The following is a 20,423-nucleotide window of genomic DNA, read 5'->3' on the forward strand; positions in this document are numbered from 1 at the left end:
GAACTAGCCTTAATATTTAAGAGAGGATCAGTGAGACTTTTTTGGGGGGGTGGAGGAGGAGAGCCTCCCAAAGTCAACAGCCTACATAAAGTGTTTGTTGGGCATGGAGTGGGAGAGAGTGGAAGGAAACCTCCTGGCTACTTATGACCCTTTGACCGCACTCCTGTCCCTGTTCTTTTATTAGTTTTCCCCCACAATTAGTGGGTTTCTGAGGCCCTGTGGAACCTCCCCTTAGGCTGGGGGGGGATCCGTTAGCATGGGGCAGGCTCTGCCCACCCCGTTTCCCGGAAACCCAATAGATACTAGCAGCCTCCTGTTGCAGGCCTAGTTCCCAGCTGTTTGGGCCAGGTTGCATATGTCACTGCCATACTTACACAAGTTTTGCATACGATAGTTGCCCAGATAAATTGGGGACCATTGGAGGGATCTGTGTGTAGCCCTTATAAAGTTGTCTGTAAACATCAGCAGATTAATTGCCTCAGTGAGCACCCCTGTCAGATAGGTATGGTACTTTCTCCATTTTACAGATGGCAGAACAAAAGCAGAAAACTTTTTTTTCCTTAGACTGTTGAGGAAGCTAGCATCAAGTATGGGATTACAGCTCAGGTGTTCCTGGTTCTCAGTCTTGTGCATTGTCCACTAAACAGTGATGCTCCATTTTAATGGAATGACTCTCTTAGGGCCAGATACAGCATTGACCGCTCAGCAGAAGAGCCCACTGACCTGTTAGGGTGTTTGTGGTATCTTTTTAGTGCCTTCAGTGTCAGTTTAGAGAGTGTGCTAATGCTGGAATTACTCTGGGAGACTTACTACCAATTTCTGAACTAAACTTTCCTGCCATTTCCAGTTATAAAAGCTTGATCACATTTGCTTTTGAGTTTAAGTTGTAAACTCTTCCCTTGTTGCCTGAGTTGACAGAGAGGGTTTCAGGCTTTATAAAATCTGACTCCTCATTTCTCCATAGCTGAGCATCACCACCCATTTAAAAGGAAACTGGAAGGATAGCTTTGGCTCAAAATGTAGCTCAGGAGGCAACAGTGGTGGGAGAACAAGACCGGGGTAGCGAAACTTACTAACCCTCCGAGCTGCATATGACACTCTTCAGAAGTTCGAGAGCCAGGGCGCGCCTGCTCCTGCTGAAGCCCTGATCCCCAGCAGGCACACTCCGCAGGGTTGAAGCCCCAGGACCTCCCTCCCTGCTGGGCAGAAGCCCCTACCCCACCACCCCACTACAAGACACAGGTCCAGAGCTCCCCCCACAAGTCAACTGCTTTTAGAATGTTTCCAGTAACTACACTGGACATCTTTAAACATTGGTTATTTCAGAGATGGACTTAAACCTTAATTCTGAAAGGTGGTATTCCCCCCCCCCCCCCCCAGTGGTGCAGTAGACAAATAGATGCAGGTTTTTAAAGGATTCTTTTTTATTCTTGCTCCTTAGGCCACTTCAGGGGAGGAGGGTGATTCATCATCATTTTGCACCTCTCCGATACCTGGTAAAAAGTGATATTTCAGAATAAGCAGGCTGTTTTCTTTCCTAGCTGCATGAACACTGCTACAATTACAGCTGTTAACTAGCTTATGTGGGGAAAGTAGGAGTGAGTGGAAAGCCTTTGGACCCATCTGAGTAATCAGCCTTTGCTCTAGTTCTTTTCTTAGAGAAACCTGTTCGGTATATGCACTTTCTAGGGCTGATGAAGTGAGGGGAAGATTTCCCTGGATCTCTGGGGGCAACAGGCAGCCACAAGAAATAATTTTTAAAAAATTGGATAATCTTGTCAGTGCTCATCGTGTTCCTCTGGAGACATTTTCTGCCAGCTTAGTCTGGCTCTTACAACTGGGTCATCGTCTGTAATGGTCATATGACATACTATTGAAAAGAGTTCAGCAGTGCTCTGTCTAGATAAACTCTTAGCTTTCTGGTAATATTCTGCTGCTGGTGGAAGTAGTAAGCAGTGCTTCTACTACCCACTCTATGGATTGTTACTGTTTAGTGATGTTTGTATCCAGGGATGTCTTATTTATACACTTACTCAGAAAGGTCAGGAGTTAGCTGTTGCAACATTCCTCAGGCCACCAGTCTTCTGGGAAGTTCTTGGCTTCCAGTTCAATTAGTGTCAATGTAAGCACTCAGACTCAGTGTGACACTTGTTTTCGGTGTAGGGCCCTGAAGAATCCTATGCTTGGAATTTTCTGCAAGGAGAGCTTGGTGCTAGAAGAACTTCCACTGAAAAGGAAAATGCATTCCCATAACTTAGCTACGCTCTCAATAAAATATACAAAGTGCCTTTTCAAAACAGTCTCCAGAACTGGGAAAGATGTTGGTATCTCATAGGGAGCTATGTTTTGCTGACATTTTGCTGAGAAGTAAATTGACACACAGGAATTGACATACATCTTATTAATTAATATTACTTTTTTGTGGTGTTAATGTACACCACCCTTTAGAAAACACTTCTCTGATATGAGGGGCTTACTATTGAAATTAATGAGAGCAGATTTTAAAAGCTGTCGATCTTTCTTTTTTTTAAAAAAAATGGCTAATTTAACTTTGGCTTAAACTAATCAAAATGTTTTTTTTTAAATAGAATGTTAAGCATCTCAGTCTCAGCTTTCTCATCATTCTAGTGGTGAGCTCCATTTCTTGTGTCCTAACCTACAGAGTCAAGCTCTCGAGATGGCATACTGTTTGCATCTTGTTACTGACTTGAATGTTAGAGAACTGATTTAATCCTTTTAATAGGTATAGAAAAGAGGATTGTAATGTGCATGGTGCCTAGCACAATTGCTTCTGATCTTTGATTGGTGCCTTTAGCTGCTACTCTAATACAATTAATAAATGAAATATGAAGTGTATAATTGATTAACTGTGGTCTCAGGCTTTTACTCTGCATAGGATAAATTAAGTTCTGTGGGGTACTTCCAATAAGGATGTTATATGAAATAGTGATAAGCCCATTCTCAGTTTGGTTAGTTTTGTTAGGAAAATTTCAAATGGTCTCTAAGAGTTTGTTTGCATGGGGAAATTGACCAGCATAGTTATAGCTCAGGGGCGCTCAAACTTCATTGCAGTGGTTTGAGCTTTGGCCTGCTAAACCCAGGGTTGTGACTTTAATCCTTGAGGGGGACATTAGAGATCTGTCTGGGGATTGATCCTGCTTTGAGCAGGGGGTTGGACTAGATGACCTCCTGAGGAACTTCCAACCCTGATATTCTATGATTCTATGACCTCCTTCTGACAACAAGAATTACTACACGACCCCAGGAGGGAAGACCAAAACCTAAGCCTGCCCAAGCCCTGCTGCCCTAGGTGGGGGGGCCAAAGCCGAAACCCAAGGGCTTCAGCCCCAGGCTGGAGGCCTGTAACCTGAGCTCCGCCGCCCCAGGGCTAAAGCCCTTGGGCTCGGGCTTCGGCCCTGGTGCCAGCAAGTCTAACACTAGCCTTGGCGACCCCATTAAAACGGGGTCATGACCCACTGTTTGAGACTGCTGCTATAGCAGTTTCCACAGTAGTGTTCACACCTGGGAATTACAGCTATTGCAGAATCTTTCTGAATTATGCTGCTATAGCAATGCTGGTCAATTTCCCCATGTAGACAAATCCTTAGTATTGTACAATGGTTAATCTTTCTGAAGCCAGACTCTTCCTCCTTCACCCCTCTTTTAACCACAGTTTGTCTGATCTCCAATACAGCATTGCCTAGAAACCCAAAACTGTGATTCTCACTTAAACCATGTTTGTGGCGGAGGTGGGCCTTCTCCAAGTCTTTAGAAATCATTGGTTACATCCACCACTTATGAGGAGGTGCTGAGATTTCCTCAGAGCTGTACTGCGTTACTACAGGCCTCAAGTACTATGACGCTTTGCTTTGGTGACACTTGGCTTCCTTGCTTTGCAGTGCTTAGTGCCCCAGGATGTTTTTTGTGTCTATGGGCAGGATGACAATTTTGTATTTTGTTTTAAGTATCAGAGGGGTGGCCGTGTTAGTCTGGATCTGTAAAAAGCAACAAGGTTGATAATTTCCATTCCATGTGGCTAGAGTCCTGTGGCACCTTATAGACTAACAGATGTATTGGAGCATAAACCTTCGTGGGTGAATACCCACTTCGTCAGATGCATGTTGTTTATTTTGTTTTAGTATCTGGTGAGGATAGTATGTGAACTGTAGATTAGAGTAATCCAGCTGCTGGTACTTGGTTCCATGTGTTTGTCTTTTCAGTGTTGCGTGTGCTTCTGCTGAAGATTAGAGAGTTCAAATACCAGGCGCAACCAGGAGCAGTGACCGTTGTTGCTTTTAGGCCCTATTCATGCTACATCTTGTGTTGAATCAGTTAACTGGCATGGTTGGCTCTGGCACGTGATTGACTTCCTGTAACCAGTTCAGCATACACTGTATTTTGCAATGTGGACACGACCGAGGCTTCCTCCTCCTTACCCCCAACACATTTATGTGACTAGTTTGGTGGTTCGTTCTTTCTCCTAGCTCTATGTGCAGTAGGACGTCCTGGACATGGAACAATGCATTCCCCTTGGTGCCACACTACATTTCCTCCATGTACTCTAGTCTCTGAGATTCACTATAGGATAGCTAAATTTTCCCTAAATGAACAGTATTGTCATAAGAACATAAGAAAGGCCGTACCGGGTCAGACCAAAGGTCCATCTAGCCCAGTATCTGTCTACCAACAGTGGCCAATGCCAGGTGCCCCTGAGGGAGTGAACCTAACAGGCAATGATCAAATGATCTCTCTCCTGCCATCCATCTCCATCCTCTGACGAATAGAGGCTAGGGACACCATTCTTACCCATCCTGGCTAATAGCCATTTATGGACTTAGCCACCATGAATTTATCCAGTCCCCTTTTAAACATTGTTATAGTCCTAGCCTTCACAACCTCCTCAGGTAAGGAGTTCCACAAGTTGACTGTGCGCTGCGTGAAGAAGAACTTCCTTTTATTTGTTTTAAACCTGCTGCCTATTAATTTCATTTGGTGACCCCTAGTTCTTGTATTATGGGAATAAGTAAATATGTCAGGCAATTTGGTATGTGCAGATGCACAAACAAGATTGTTAAGGCTAGAAAGTTGCTGTGTGGAAACAAACTTTACTTTATTGCTTGTGACCACTTTGATAATGCCTTTTAATCTGTTACAAAATCACAAGTCAGAAATAGTGTGGACAGGGGCCTCTGTTCTGTCTTGTGCTTTTTCCCGTCATTTTTTGTTTGACATACTGAATGTTTAGTTAATTTTTGTTGGCTTCATTGCTGTTTGTTTTGAAGGGAGGTGTGTCCACCCAGATTTGAGAGCATAAATGATGGCAGAAGGAAGTGGAGATGATAGCATTCATGCAGAAATAAACAAGTCACATGCTACATATAGGCTCTATCCACACTACAAGTGTAACACTGGTTTTGTAACCAGTTCATTACACTCATTTGACCTAGGTACAACTCAGCTGTTTGAATTGTCCATAGTGCAGCTTTTCTTCCTCACAGCTATGGGCTGAACTGTATTTTGCATGTTCCTGCCTACCACACTGCCTAATCATGTTGGTATCAGTACATTTTGGCCAGGAACTTAAATCATCTTATTTTGCCCTCTTGAGATTGGGGATGAAATATGCATTAACTCTCCCCAACCCACCCACAACACATTTCTTATCGAAAGGGATGAGAGACTTGACAGTGCTGGTCACTTTTGGTTTTAAAGGAAATGGAAGATGATATGCAAGTAATGTTACATTTAAAATGACCACTACTGTCAAATTCTCTCATTCTTCCTCATATAGAACTGTGGAGGTAAATACATATTTATCCTTCCAGTCCCAGAAGTTTGTGTGGAATTGTTGGGGAATCTCCAGTGGGTGGTGGTTTTCTGAGGTGCCTTTTCAGAGGAGTTCTTCATACTGTACATCATGTGTCAGGCTATTATTACATGACTTAGGAAGCCATCTACTGTGAAATTTGTCCTGTCGTTGACTAGTATGACTCACTTTTTTCAACAAAATGATGAAATCGTTCTTCTAGAAGAAGCTAGACCAGATGGAGCACTCTAGAACTCTTATTGATATTTAAATCCCTGTACGTGTTCAAACTAAAACAGCCAAGTCAGTTTAGACTAGCTTAGAATCAGCTAGTTCTACAAAGAGTATTACTAGAAAACTCTCCTTTGCTATTATGCCTACAAAACTTGACAATGACTAGATTGCTGGTGTGTAGAGACCACTGCATATCATGCTGACTGATATTTTCTCATTGTTTCCTTCTCTCTTCCCCCGCTGCCCCCCATCCCCCAAATCTTTCTGTCTCCATCCGTCTTGTCTTATACTTGGATTGTAAATTCTTTGGGGGAGACTGTCTTTTTTGTTCTTGTTTTGTCTTTTTGACCTCCTGAGGTCCCTTCCAACCCTGAGATTCTATGATTCTGTTTGTACAATGCTGAGCACAATGGGGTCCAGGTCAGTGGCTGGGCTCCTAGGCAGTACGATAATATAAATAATCTCAAATTAGAAAATTAATCAGCTGAAACATTGCTAATTAGTCTTGCATCTCTGTGCATCCAACCAGCTAGGTTTCTAACTTCAGCTATTTAGTTGCATAAATTGAAAGTCACTGTCACTCTGCTGGGAGGGAGCAGGGCAAGGGAATGAATGTTTTGTCTTGAAATGTACGATCTTAATAGATTGCAGTATACTAAGTGCATTTTAGTAAAGGTGTGGATTCTTGCGGTGTATAATTACATTTCAGGGGCTTTTCCATCTATCTGCACTCCTAATTTCTTGTTGTGCAGGTCATGCAGAGCCACACTCATGGCCTTAGGCCTTAGATGATTGCTGCATGGTTTTCTACAGTAATATTAGTTTGTTGCAAAGGCATAATACTCTCTCCTGCTAGAGATTTTCAGTTGGTGCTCCAGGCCCACTGCTGAGCTGCTCTGAAATGCACCAGTAAATGAGTCTTTATTCTACATTTTATTGGAGGCTTCAATCATATCTGTGATTCAGACAGTGTGCATCCTCATCGCACCTTTGTAACCTTTAGGCTGCATTATCACAATGACTTCTACTTGGAGCTACACTTAAAAAGCACCTGCATGTTGCAGTTACCGCAAAATGCTGCAGCCCATGATATGAGTAGGGTCCTACCAAACTCACAGTCCATTTTGGTCAATTTCATGGTCATAGGATTTTAAAAATCATAAATTTCATGATTTCAGCTATTTAAATCTGAAAATTCATGGTGTTGTAATTATAGGGATCTTGACCCAAAAAGGAGTGTGGGGTGTGTGTGGGGGGGGGGGGGTGTCGCAAGATTATTGTAGGGGTAGGTTGCAGTATTGCTACCCTTACTTCTGCACTGCTGCTGGCAGTAGTGCTGCCTTCAGAGCTGGGCAGCTAGAGAGTGGCGGCTGCTGGCTGGGATCCCAGCCCTGAAGGCAAAGCTGCCGTCAGTAGCAATGCAGAAGTAAGGATGGCATGGTATGGTATTGCCACCCTTACCCCTGCATTGGCAATACCGCAACCCCCCTAAAATAACCTTGCAACTCCCCCTGCAACTCTTTCGGGTCAGGACCCCCAATTTGTAGGGTAAAAGCACACAAACGACCAGATTTCACAGTCCATTACGTGTTTTTATGGCTGTGAATTTGGTAGGGGGCCCTAGGGATGAGCCACTACGAGCACCTAACCAGTGCAGAGAACAGATTCTACTTGCTTGTTTCTGGGTATAGCTCAAGATGTTAGTTACATTGTACAAAGTCCAAAAGAGTCACCTAAGAAATTACCTCTCCCTTTGTCCTTACATAGTAAATTGCTTTCTGCAGTTGGCTTGTCATCTATTAAGGGAAGGGGATGGAATGCTCTCAGTGGAGGGTCTATACCTCTGGGACTTGTCTCTCTGGTTGTGTGTCCCAACCTAAATTTAGCATGCTTCAGGGTGCTGTGCAAGGCTTGTTGATAAAGCCATAGAAATGTAGAGCTGGAAGGGATCTCAAGAGGTTATGTAGTCCAGCCTCCTGTGCTGAGGCAGGACCAAGTATACCTAGACCCTCCCTGACAGGAGTTTGTCTAACCTGTTCTTATAAACCTTCAGTGATGATAGGGCTTCCACAACCTTCCTTTGTAACTTGTTCTAGTGCATAACTATCCTTATAGTTTGAAAGTTTTCCCTAATAGCTAACCTAAATCTCCCTAACTGCAGATTGAGCTGATTACTACTTGTCCTACCTTCAGTGGACATGGAGTACAGTTGATCACCGTCCTATTTATAACAGCCCTTAACATATTTGAAGACTCTCATCAGAGCTCCCCTCAGCCTTCTTTTCTCAAGACTAAACACGCCCAGTTTTTTACTCTTTCTTTGTAGGTCAGGTTTTCTAAACCTTCTATCATTTTTGTTGCTCTTCTCTGGACTCTTTCCAATTTGTCAACTTTTTTCCTAAAGTGTGGCACCCAGAACTGGACTGTTCTCCAACTGGGGCCTTTCCAGGGCTGAGTAGAGTGGGACAGTGACCTGCGGTATCTAACATATGACATTCTTGTTAATACACTCCAGAATATTAGCCTTTTTCACAGCTGCATCATACTATTGGCTTATATTCAGTTTGTGATCCACTACAGCCCCCTAATCCTCTTCAGCAGTACTACCACCTAGGGTAGTACTTTTTATGGTCAAGTGATCAAAATTATTTTCCTCTGCCTGTAGAATTTCCTCTAGTTAATGCAGCAGGCCCCGGTGATGAGTCACAAGCTATTGAGAATAGTTTCAAACCAATGCTTAAAATTCTGGATAGCTCACAATAATCAGTCTTACTAAGGCCTTGTCTACACACTTCTTGTACTGGAATAATTGTCAGCCAGGTGCAGTTTTTTTAATGATGCAGCACTTAGTCTGGACACAGTTACATCAATATAAAAGTGTCCTATACAGGTATAGTTTATTCCTTTTCCCACATGGGAATAGCTCCACAGGTATAAGCACCTTTATAGTGATATAACAACATGCACACTGGGGATGTCCTGCTTTAACTATACCAGTAAAGTTAAAGCAGTTCAACTTTTGTGTGTAGGCAAGCCCTAAGGTACATGCCGAGCCCTTAAAAGCATGAGGACCAAGAGACTGGCTGTTACTACACCGCTATCTCGATATAACGACACCCGATATAACACAGTAAAGCAGTGCTCGGGGGGGGGGGGGCGCTGCGCACTCCCGTGGATCAAAGCAAGTTCAATATAACATGGTTTCACCTATAATGTGGTAAGATTTTTTGGCTCCCAAGGACAGCGTTATATCGAGGTAGAGGTATATCTTGTTTGATCTTAAGTTAATGTATCAAAGCTGGCTTTTGTGTGTAGAGATTGTCAGTGTTGGGACGTCTGTGAAGAAGAATATGAACATAGACCCTTCTCCGCTATTTCTCAGAACAAGAGGAAGTTGGAAAAGTTTTACACCACAAAATAGAAAAAATATTCAAAGGAGTGTTGGGCTGACTTCAGTAACTTTGTTGCTGTTAGGTTGCATTTGAGGTCCTAGGCGTGTTTTGAATCTACTAAACTTAGACTTTTATTTCTTAAGAAAGTAAGTAAGCTATATTACAAAGTCTGGTTATTTCTGTTTGACACAAGCCTTTTCAAAGAGATTTGTGGTCAGAACAAACTTTCCAGCTTAGATATAGAAGGATCCTTGCTCTGAAGCAAATTTCAAGGGTTTTTTACGCCACTTATGGAGGTGACTAACCTTTATCTAAATACATAATTGGAGAGAAGTTGTTTATCTAGTTTCTAGCTAATTCCTTAAGTGGCATGGAGAAGCCACAGCAGTGACTCAAGGCCAGTGATTCTTTCCATTCCACAAAATGGATATATGTGGTCATAAAAGCAATCTCCTGCATGTTAGTCCAGATAAAATGCTTGGATTTATGTCTGTTCTCAGTGGAGGAGATGGAGTAAATTACAGATGACGAGCACTAGGAAGCAGTAGAGAAGGATTTGTTTTACTGCAGGATTGTTGGCTAGGACACTAAGCATCAATATTTTTGTTCATTAACATAGCATCCACAGTGTTCTAGATGCTTTAGAGGTAAAAAAGCCACAATCTCTGCCATGAGGAGTTCTCACTCTAGATGGTATAAAACTGTGTTGAATGATCAGTGAAATGTGCACAAGTCTTGACGTTCTGTGACTTTTTTTCTTTGCTTTTTGCAGATTTAGGATTTGTTGGATGTGGAAAAATCAGTAGCAAACTATTTTAAAATAGGGTAGGGATCCCTTTGGGCAAGGGTTGTCTGCTCTTGGTTGAGTGGTTGTACTCACAAGAGCAGGGATAAGATGAGACAGTGTTTACTAAATATATGCTGGGTAAGTTTCTCTCCACTTTGAAATGCCCCATCAACAGAAGACCTCTTTGAGGATATCTGTTCTGAATACCAATCTCTTGGGCCATTGGCAGAGGCCAAAGCAAGGAAGTGTTTCTAGACACCCAAAAGGTCTTTCATTTCTAAACATCGCTTTTTTTTTTTTTACAGTTTTCCCTGGTATTTTGGCTGTAGATGGAAAACTAATTTTCTGAACATAAAATAACTTTGGGATTAGACTGGAATCGGGTTGAAACTCTTGGGCTTGAGTTTAATAAAAAGCAAGCATAGGGACAACGGAGAGTGAAAAGAAATGTTTAGCCCTCTTCTTTCATGCATATTTGCACTACAAAGAACAAAATCATAGGCTACTTTTGCCCCGATGCATTTATAGTTCTTAGAGACACAAATATAAGTAAAGATTGAAATATTTAAATACAAAATAGATAGTTTTTATAAAAAGTCTACTCCAGAAAACTTGTCAATCTGCCCATCATCCCCCTATATTATGCAGCATCATTTATCACTGCATTACAAATAGGTGGTGTATTCCGGTCATATACGTCATCTCGTAATGTGGATACAGTAGATTCGGCTTTTCAACACACGGTGACTTGAGCATTGTTTCTCTACTGGAGGGTTAAGGAGTTGGATGTTGCTGCTTTCAGAACATGGTTGAACTAGGAGTTTGTCTGCAGATTCAGACCACACTGCATTGATTCCCATTTGCAACCATGAAAGTTAGAAAACTTTTTAAAGTGAAATTTTGAATCTGCCAAAATGGATGGGGTAGTGCTCCTTTCCACTTACTTAGGGTGAGCAAGCAAATACGTTTTTCAAGCCCTGAGGAATGATCTCCGGCCCATGGCCAATTTCCAGTTCTGCTGGACAGCTTTTAATGATTAACTTAAATATTTTAATTTTGCCTTTAGGTTTTAACCTTTGTTCGTTTTGTTTCTATAGTGGGGAAAAACCAAAGGCCCATCCAAGGCCTTCACCCTGTGTCGGGTTTTGAGATCAGAGGCTACCAGAACTCTAAACACCTAATATAACTCCACCCAGCAACCTGTCCGACATGTCAGGACCTGTGCCAAGCCGGGCCAGAGTTTACACTGACGTAAACACGCACAGACCCCGAGAGTACTGGGACTATGAGTCACATGTTGTCGAATGGGGGTAAGTGTCTGCACTTTGTATTGACTGTGCTGGGCAGGGGTTGATTCTTGTTGGATCTGGCTGAGTGGTGTGTGGGAAGCTGTCAGTTTGAGCACCTGTAATACTTAAGGTTTTTCTTGCATTTTGCCAGTGTTCTAGTATGAATGGTGTACGTTGGGGTTGTAAGGTTTGTTATCATCAATTGTAGAAATAGCACTGTGCCCCTTCAGTGTCTGAAAGATTTTCTTGTGTCACTATTTTAAAGCCACAGCAGTATAAGAAAACTTTGAGCCGCTCCCTCCTTCCTTTAGGCTAGTTGCTTTTCAGTGGTGATGGAGAAACTAAGATCTTAGCTCTGGGTGAATAATTTGAAAAGGTGGCAAGGTACCTCTGTAAACTGGGTGATAATAGACTTTTTTTTTTTACAGTGTCTCTGTGTATATCACTTTGTGACAATCTCATTGGTCAACTTCTCCAGACCCTTGCAGAGAGCTTTGTACATTTAATTCAAAGGAATGGAGTGTTTAAATTGAGCTTAGAACTAAAACCTCCCAAGATTCAGACAGCATTGGCGCCAGCTGATATTGCAGCATTTCTGCTTTTATATAGCAGCGTCTGGGCTGTGTAGGCCCTTCCTCTGCCTGACTCTGAAATGTATGTTGTCTTCTGAGCATAAGCAGTGCCCCAGACTCAGTCCATTTTAAACAGGGTTTATAGCACTTTTGGTGCTGTCTCCCTTAATAATTTTAATTGATGTTAACAGTCTGTTAGATTTTGTGATGTGCATGGAAGTCATACATGTCAAGCCTGTGCTGGAAAGACCAAACAAATGTATTGGGATGGTCTCAACTGAAACACACCATTTTTCCCAGCCCTTCACTCAAAGAAAAGATTGGGTACTGGGCTTATCTTGTCACTTGTTGGAGGAGAAACACCTTAACTGATTACTCTCATTATAGTTAGTTTGGCAACACCCATTTTTTCATGTTCTATGTGTAATATATATCTTCCTACTGTATTTTCCACTGCATGCATCCAATGAAGTGGGTTTTAGCCCACAAAAGCTTATGGTCAAATAAATTTGTTAGTCTGTAAGGTGCCACAAGTACTCCTCATTCTTTTTGCTGATCAGTTCAAGTGAACTTGGTTCTTGTGACATCCCAGGAAATAAATCCCCTATCCAAGAAAAGATGCAGAACAGGTAGTGACAGTGAAAGGTTTCCTACACTCCTCTCCCAATGTTCTTCAGCCCTGAACAGGAGGGGTCACCTCTCTGTGTGAGGGTAGCTGTCTACATAGTCCCTTCAGTCCTTGACCTCTATTGATGAGACTGCTTCAAGGTCTCCAGGTATGAAGGTGTTTGGTTTGTTTTTTTTTGTGAACTCCTGTTGAGAAGGAACTACATGGAGACCAGGTCATTACAAATAGGCAATTACGAGGTGGAAAGGTGAGGTTCCACATTTCTCTATCAGTCTTTGATCTTTTATTTTAGAAAGAGGAGTCCAGTCAGCCATACTACCTAGCTTTTAAAGAAGACGAGGCAGAGAGCTGATGTTTGTAGAGGGACAATTTTGTGAATGAAAAAGGACTGACTGAGCTCTTCGGGGACTCTGTGCCTTTATCTCTCCACAGAAATCAAGATGACTACCAGCTAGTTCGGAAATTAGGCCGGGGCAAATACAGCGAAGTGTTTGAAGCCATCAACATCACAAATAATGAAAAAGTAGTAGTTAAAATCCTCAAGGTGAGTAAGGGACCGTGTGGAAGATGGAAATCTGTCCCTGGGGTATTTAGGTAGATATAAAGTGCAAGGTTTGGCATAGAACATCTCAGTCTCCTGAAATAATTCTGTTATGGAAAATGTCACTCAGTGGTACTTGGAACCCCTTTGAGGTTCCTGTAACTCAGCACTATTCTCAGTCCATCCGTGCAAGCCCCATGCTTGCTTACCATGTCAAATCTGTCTATAGGAAATTTCTGCTTGTAGCAGTATCCGCTTCTGTGCCTATCCATCCTTCCAAGGTGCTACTCTATATCACTGTGTGCTGGCATGGCTTTCTCCCCACTGCATTAGGAAACTAGGTTTTCTTTGAGATCAATGTCAGTACACCAGACATTAGCTTTTAGAGCTGAGCTCATAATCTGTTGACACCAAAGGGATGATTAGAAAATTCTCTTGCCCTGTGTGAAGCCATGAGCTCCCTCCCCCGTGAGCACTCTGGCTATTTCCCCCTTAAGAACAGAGAGGCAAAACACCCAAGAATCAAGCTGGAATTGTTCCTCTTTAAGACCACGGATTAGCTAAACCAGCAGCCTTTCAGCAGTGCTGTGCCAAGTCTTCATTTACTCACTCTAATTTAAGGTTTCACGTGCCAGTAATACATTTTAACGTTTAGAAGGTCTTTCTATAAGTCTATAATACATAACTAAACTATTGTTGTATGTAAAGTAAATAAGGGTTGTAAAATGTTTAAGAAGCTTCACTTAAAATTAAAATGCAGAGCCTCCCCGGACTGGTGGCCAGGACCCAGGCAGTGTGAGTGCCACTGAAAATCAGCTCGCGTGCTGCAGGTTGCCTACCCCGAGCTAAACTTTAGTGACTACTAACCTTAGAGCATTGCTTTTCTGCTCTACAGAATGTCACCATAGTTAAGATTTACATCTAAAATGCAGACTCAAGAGGTAGGCTCTCAATTGCTAACTGCTAAAGACTCTGGCATGTTGTCTCTGGCTAATAAAAGATCACTAGCACTGGAACGCACACATCTTACAGCCTTAATTGGTGAACTGTTGTAATCCGGAGTTTCTCAAACTGGTTGTATGGCTGGTGTTCCACTCAGAGCTTGCTGGTCACATGGTACTACTACTCATTTCCAGCTGTCTGGTCATATAGATAGTATCAGGATCATTTTATATTTTTGGCTACCTTTCCAGGTAATAAGTGGCTTTAGCTGTTGCTCTCACCAGGTGGTTGTACAACTGAGAGTGGAAGGAGAGATGGTCTGTTATAACAAATGTTTGAGACTCCCCTCCTTCTAATGCATGCAAAATCAGATAATGAAACTGGAAAGTTTGGCTTTTTAACCTAATTCCATAAGGGCTCTGACAGCCACTTTTAAGAGAGAGAGACAGATATGCTGAGCTGCAGCTTTTCTATTCGTCTTACTCACTGGAATGTTTTATTCTACCAATGCTTTGGGTTTTTTCCTTCAGCCGGTAAAAAAGAAGAAAATCAAGCGTGAAATCAAGATCTTAGAGAACTTGCGAGGTGGTCCCAATATAATCACCCTTGCAGATATAGTAAAAGACCCTGTGGTGAGTATAAACAGCTAGGGATGGTGCTCAAATTGCTGGGTTTGACTTCAGTGTTGACCTGTCCTCACTCTGCTTTCCCCTCTGCTCTTAAATCCTGTCTTTAAATTGCTTAATCAGATCAGCCTTCTAATCAGTTTAGCTTCTTTCAGAGGGCCCTACCCCATCCAGAGACCATTTCTTAGGCTTTTTCTACACTTAAAACACTAACAGCAGCATAGCTGTAGTGCTTCAGTGTAGACACTCACTACAGCAACAGGAGGGGTAACTATGTTGACAGAAGAATTCTTCCATCAACCTAGCGCTATCTATGCTGGGAGTGCAGGTGACATAGCTCTATCTCTCAGGGGCATAGATTTTTCGCACCCCCGAGAGGCACAGCTATACCGATGTAAGTTTTCAGTGTAAACCGTCCCTTACCCTTCTAGACTAAGGGACTAAACTGAAATGTGTGAATTCATTCTGCAAACACAGAGCCAATGCAAAGTAGTGATGACTTCAGCTCTGCCGTCTCTTTGTGAATCCCAGAAAACAACTGAAGCATGTAAATTGTCCAAGGGGGAAGGGATTTTAGTGATAATCATAGAAAATCACCAGATTCATAACTGTGTACAAAGATTGCTTATCAAAGATTTAACATAGCTAAATACTTCTTTCTCTTTTCCTAGTCCCGGACCCCTGCGTTGGTTTTTGAACATGTAAACAACACAGACTTTAAGGTACAGTTTGAGATACCTGCTTGTAATTGTGTTCTTTTCCATTTGAAAGCCACCTCCCTTAACTTGTATTTATGGAGAGGTGGGACTAGTACCATTGTCTTGGGCAGGTAATTTAGTCGCTGTTTCCTTTTGACATGTTATCCTGATATTAAAGATGGCTAATCGTGGGGCAGAAGTTTGTAACATGCTCATTCATAATGACTCAGTAGTAGAACACTTAATAGATATGTTACAAGAGCTGAGGATCTGGCCTAATAGCTTTCAGATGAGCAGATTTGCAATTTGCCATTTATCTGGAGTTCTGTGTTCTACCACTCATTTCTCCTATTACTGTATGTACTAACCATGTGGAAACAGTCACGTTGGCACTTTAAAATGGCAGCACATTAAATAATATTTTAATGCTGGACTATTTGGGGATCATACAGTTTTATCTGAATGGTAGAACCAGAGCATATAAAATGATGAATGCTGTGTTAGTAGACATCAAATTACCATTTAATAGCTAACCGCTTCTTTTAAAGCTGTGCTTTGAGAATCAGATCCAACTTCTGTTCAAGTCAATGAGAGCTGGACAAGGTTTAAAGCAGGAGGAATTACATCTTAATTACTTAGAAGGCAGGATACTGGGCTAGATGGACGATTGGTCTGACCCATATGGCCACTCTTTTGTTAACACCATCTTGAATAGTTGTCTTAATTCTGCGGAAATCTTCAACCTCTGAGAGCCAGCCTTTAAGCCATTGCTTTTTATGACACTGCATTCGAGGGTGTCTGTGGAAAATGAAATCAGAACTGTACTTCTTGGAAGTGAGCTTTACATTGGCCAAAATTAGAGGTGAACGATACAGCTGAATTACAGGAGGAAGGGGGCAGTGCTGAGTGGCTGGTGGATTGAGAAAATGTTGCCACTGCCATGAATGCAGCTGGAAGAACATAGCTGCAGGGAACCTGGTGGTTTTATTCTGTATTGGCATGGATGTGATTTCCTGCTGTGTTCTTAACACTGAAGTGATGTCTTTATCTCCCACAGCAATTGTACCAGACATTAACAGACTATGATATTAGGTTCTACATGTATGAGATTTTGAAGGTAAGTGGATGTTCTCCAGTTCATTGATTTATTTTTTTTATCAGTTTTGTGTGGATCTGGGATTTGCCCCAGTGGCTGGCATGACTAGTCAGTGATAGAAAACAAATGCAGGTGGGAGAAGGATCAGGTCTCTGAATGACAGAAGTGAGAGGGCTCATATCAAGTTTACAAGAACTGGCCTGCCTTGTTCCCACATATTCTAGCCCTGCTGGGTATAGATGGGCTGCTGCCTTTGAATTTTTGGGTACATTGAGACAAGTAGAAATACTAAATCAGATGTGTGTGTACAGCCTGAGAAAGGGGAAAACTTGGATTGGAAGCTATGACGTGCTGGCTTCCTGCCTTAATGTAGTCTGTGAACTGAGTGCGTTTGCAGCACAAAATCCCCTTTCTTATGCAAATGGGGGGTGTCCCTTTTCAGAGTTTGAAGGAAGCAAGACCTGTTTGGTCCATGGTGCCTCATAGCTCTGCTTTTACGGCCGTTATTGAAATTCCACTTACATTAGGAGGCATTTGCGGTGAAGCTAGAAGCATGGCTCTCCCCAAAACATATTGATGGGCCCACTCCTGGGGAGAAGGTATTGAAAAGCAAGTTCTATAGCTTTTCTTTTTAGTATAGAACAGACCTCGGATGATAGTCAGGTCTGCTGTGTGGTGAGATTGGGGTATGCATGAAAACACTTCCCCACCTACTGGGTTTGAAGAAAGCTGTATCTCAAACATTATTCCTGTAACCAGTATTAACTTTACAACTGGTTTGGTTCATAAATCTGTCTGAAGTAGGGCAGTTATCTATTTTTGGAATCCTTCCTCATACAGCTTCCTCCTTTTCTGTGCATGGGAGCCTTGACAAGGGAGTAGATCTCAAGGAACACAAAATGGTGGTGTTCCTTTGTGACCCCTGCTTTGGTCAGAGTGGGTGCAAAAGAAAGCTGCTAATCTGTGTTGAATGACTTCTTCCTTTCCTCTGTTCTATACGCAGGCTTTAGATTACTGTCATAGCATGGGGATCATGCACAGAGATGTCAAACCCCACAACGTCATGATTGACCATGAGCACAGAAAGGTAAGGAGCAGAATGCTGGTTGGGTTTCACTTTTTTCTTCAGATCTACAGCACCTCCATCATGCCATCACTGTGCTGTGGTGGTGCCAGAGATCAAGGCTCAAAGTGGCAGCTTTTCCATCATGTGAATAAATCTAAAATGAAAATCTGTAAAAAGCCATTAACTAAATAGCTACAGTAAAACTTTATATAGAATTACAACTGTTTAAGTGACAGCTCTTCCTCACATGTTGTAGTTCATACTGTAACATGTATAGCTAGGGGTGATTACGTGTACATGCGTTCAGAGGTGATTCCTATGTGTGGTTGGAATGTGGCCACTGCTTTTACTTGCAAGTCTAGCTATGTTAGTGACTATAATGTGGTTCCTTTGTCCCTCAAAAACTGATCTTGTATGAGACATCCCCACCCTGTTAACCCAGACAGAAGCTGCTTGTGCTAAGAAATTTCCTTCCTACTACATTAGATCTTGGAACTGAAATGCAATGCTCTGACTTGTTCAAATAGTCTCACGTGTGTTGGGAGGGTGTGGGGAGGGTTTATTTAAGTATTTCCAGCACAAAGATAGAGGGGTAACAGTGTCAAGTTTAGACTAATCCTCTACCAAGAATCAACACAGATGTTCATGATCTCACTTCTAGCGGATTAAAAAGACCCAGTTTAGTCTAAAATTTTCTGAGACATGGTGTCTAAAGTAATTGGAGAGCCAAGGCCCAGACCAGGCCTTCTTACCTCTTCCTCTTCCATTTCTAGCTGAGGCTAATAGACTGGGGTCTGGCTGAATTCTATCATCCTGGCCAGGAGTACAATGTCAGAGTGGCTTCCCGATACTTCAAAGGACCTGAGCTCCTTGTAGATTATCAGGTAAGAATCACAAGTGAAGTTCAGACCAAAGTTGCTTAACTTTGGCTTATACAGAAGCCCAATACCATACCAGAGCAGGAGACTAAGGAACTAGACCATCTGAAGACTTGACAGAATTCAAGAACCTTGGAGGACCTGTCCTCCAATGCAGGGAAAAAAAAGCAGCAAAGGGTATTCTGCACCAGTGTATTGGAGAGATTAATGTTTCTAAGAGGCTCTAGAGAAGAGCCAAAAAACTTACAGGCCTGCTTCCTTGATTTCAGAAGCAAGGGAAGATAAGGGGACCAGCCTTGTACTAAGGAAGAGCATACAAAGAATTGAACTGGACCCATGTTTACACTCAGGGTAACTAAATGTATGGCATAAATTACTAAATAGAGCCATTAAAATCCTAAAAAGAGAGGTTATTGCTGTAGTTCATTTTAGCTACAGGCTGTTTCCATTGTGGAGGGTTACAAACTGCGTGCTGGGGTTGGAAGGATGTTATTGACTGACCAAGGGGCCCAGCACTCCCAGGTTCTGTTCTGGTTCAGGGCCAAGCCAACTTCTCACCTGCCAATTTTTCCTAGGTGAGAAACAACCTGCTTCTATTCTTTCTTGCTTACCCCCACATTACTTCTCTGGCAACACAACCTGCCAATTGATCAGTTCCATAATATCTACTTCCAGTGAATGCAGCCCTCACACACCTTGTTACAGTTCCATCAAGATAGAAAGATGGAGCTGAGGACAACTGCCACTGTTCTCTTAAGTTCCCAGAGCCCAGTTTGAGCAACTGGAATTTTAGAGCCAAACAAGGTTTTTTAGGATCATATTGTGTGAGCACGTTTCATTCTTTATTCCTAACATCATCTGGCCTATATATATCATTTGGACAATGCTCTCGTTAGCATTGGAGTCACTTAAGAAGTTATCTTGCCAGAAGGAGTGAGTCATGTCTTTGTTTTTTCCAGATGTATGACTATAGTCTGGATATGTGGAGCTTGGGTTGCATGTTGGCCAGTATGATCTTCCGAAAGGAGCCATTTTTCCATGGCCACGACAATTATGATCAGGTGAGTTTGGCAGGTGCAATCCCCATGGTCTAGGTTTCTGGTTTGCATTTCCAGCCATCACAAGGGGCTGAAGAATTAGCATTTATCACTATTTTTCTCAATCTGAAGCCATGTTTTAGTCTCTATTCAATGTGTAATGTTTATCTACTGATTCAGTGGAAATGTATGGCTAGAAGGAACAGTACATCATTTGAGCCGTGTCTCAGCTGGTGTATCTGAAGATATTTGTTCTGATCAAGAGCGATGGTTCTATTTAGCATAGTAGACAGTGTGTTTCAGAACAACAGCATGAACCAGTAACATTATATGAAATGCCCTTCCTGATATCAGTCTTCAGTCTTGCTCTCAGACATACCCAGTATCTTCATGGTTTCTCTTAGTCAGTAAAGTGACTGACTTCACACCAGGTTCATTATTTATCCCCTTTTGGTACTTATGCACCAGAATTACATAGGCTTTAGGACCATGGGCCACAACTTTCAAATGGAACATGTCTAAAATTAAGCCCTTAATCCCCATGGATTTAGGTGCCTAAAGTGATACGTGAAGTTAAAGAATGTTGGCCGCCTTGTTCAGACCTTCATTCCTGAGCCCTCTAAGATACTGTATTGCCCTTCAGTGGCTCATTCTGGGGCTTCTGCCTTTTCCCCGCTTTTATTCTTGCCTTCCCACACACTTGCTATTTTGGGACTTTTCCTCTACAAATTGAATTAGAATACTGCATGCCCTCCTCTAATAGAGTGACATGACTGACCAGAAGAACTAAATATCGGTAAGGGCATGTTTGCTGTATTTGTGATCCTATGC

General features: G+C 42.3%; 1 protein-coding gene and 1 long non-coding RNA gene across 3 annotated transcripts in view; one reads left to right on the plus strand and one right to left on the minus strand.

Moving 5' to 3' along the window:
- The window catches only part of LOC120380899, a 68,141-nt gene that overhangs the window by 38,727 nt on the left and 8,991 nt on the right, over positions 1-20,423 (minus strand). The gene's annotated exons all lie outside the window — the stretch shown is intronic.
- CSNK2A1 (casein kinase 2 alpha 1) overlaps positions 1-20,423 on the plus strand; it is a 33,872-nt gene that overhangs the window by 7,004 nt on the left and 6,445 nt on the right. For both annotated transcript variants that reach the window (XM_039498797.1, XM_039498798.1), the window contains 8 exons: positions 11,317-11,529; positions 13,141-13,252; positions 14,722-14,823; positions 15,489-15,539; positions 16,573-16,632; positions 17,615-17,698; positions 18,451-18,561; positions 19,515-19,616. In XM_039498797.1, coding sequence (XP_039354731.1) covers positions 11,429-11,529; positions 13,141-13,252; positions 14,722-14,823; positions 15,489-15,539; positions 16,573-16,632; positions 17,615-17,698; positions 18,451-18,561; positions 19,515-19,616 — 723 coding nt within the window. In that variant the 5' untranslated portion in view covers positions 11,317-11,428. The remainder of the gene's footprint in view (positions 1-11,316; positions 11,530-13,140; positions 13,253-14,721; positions 14,824-15,488; positions 15,540-16,572; positions 16,633-17,614; positions 17,699-18,450; positions 18,562-19,514; positions 19,617-20,423) is intronic.

Source organism: Mauremys reevesii, linkage group 13 (genome assembly GCF_016161935.1).
Source record: "Mauremys reevesii isolate NIE-2019 linkage group 13, ASM1616193v1, whole genome shotgun sequence".
NCBI classification, from domain to species: domain Eukaryota; kingdom Metazoa; phylum Chordata; order Testudines; family Geoemydidae; genus Mauremys; species Mauremys reevesii.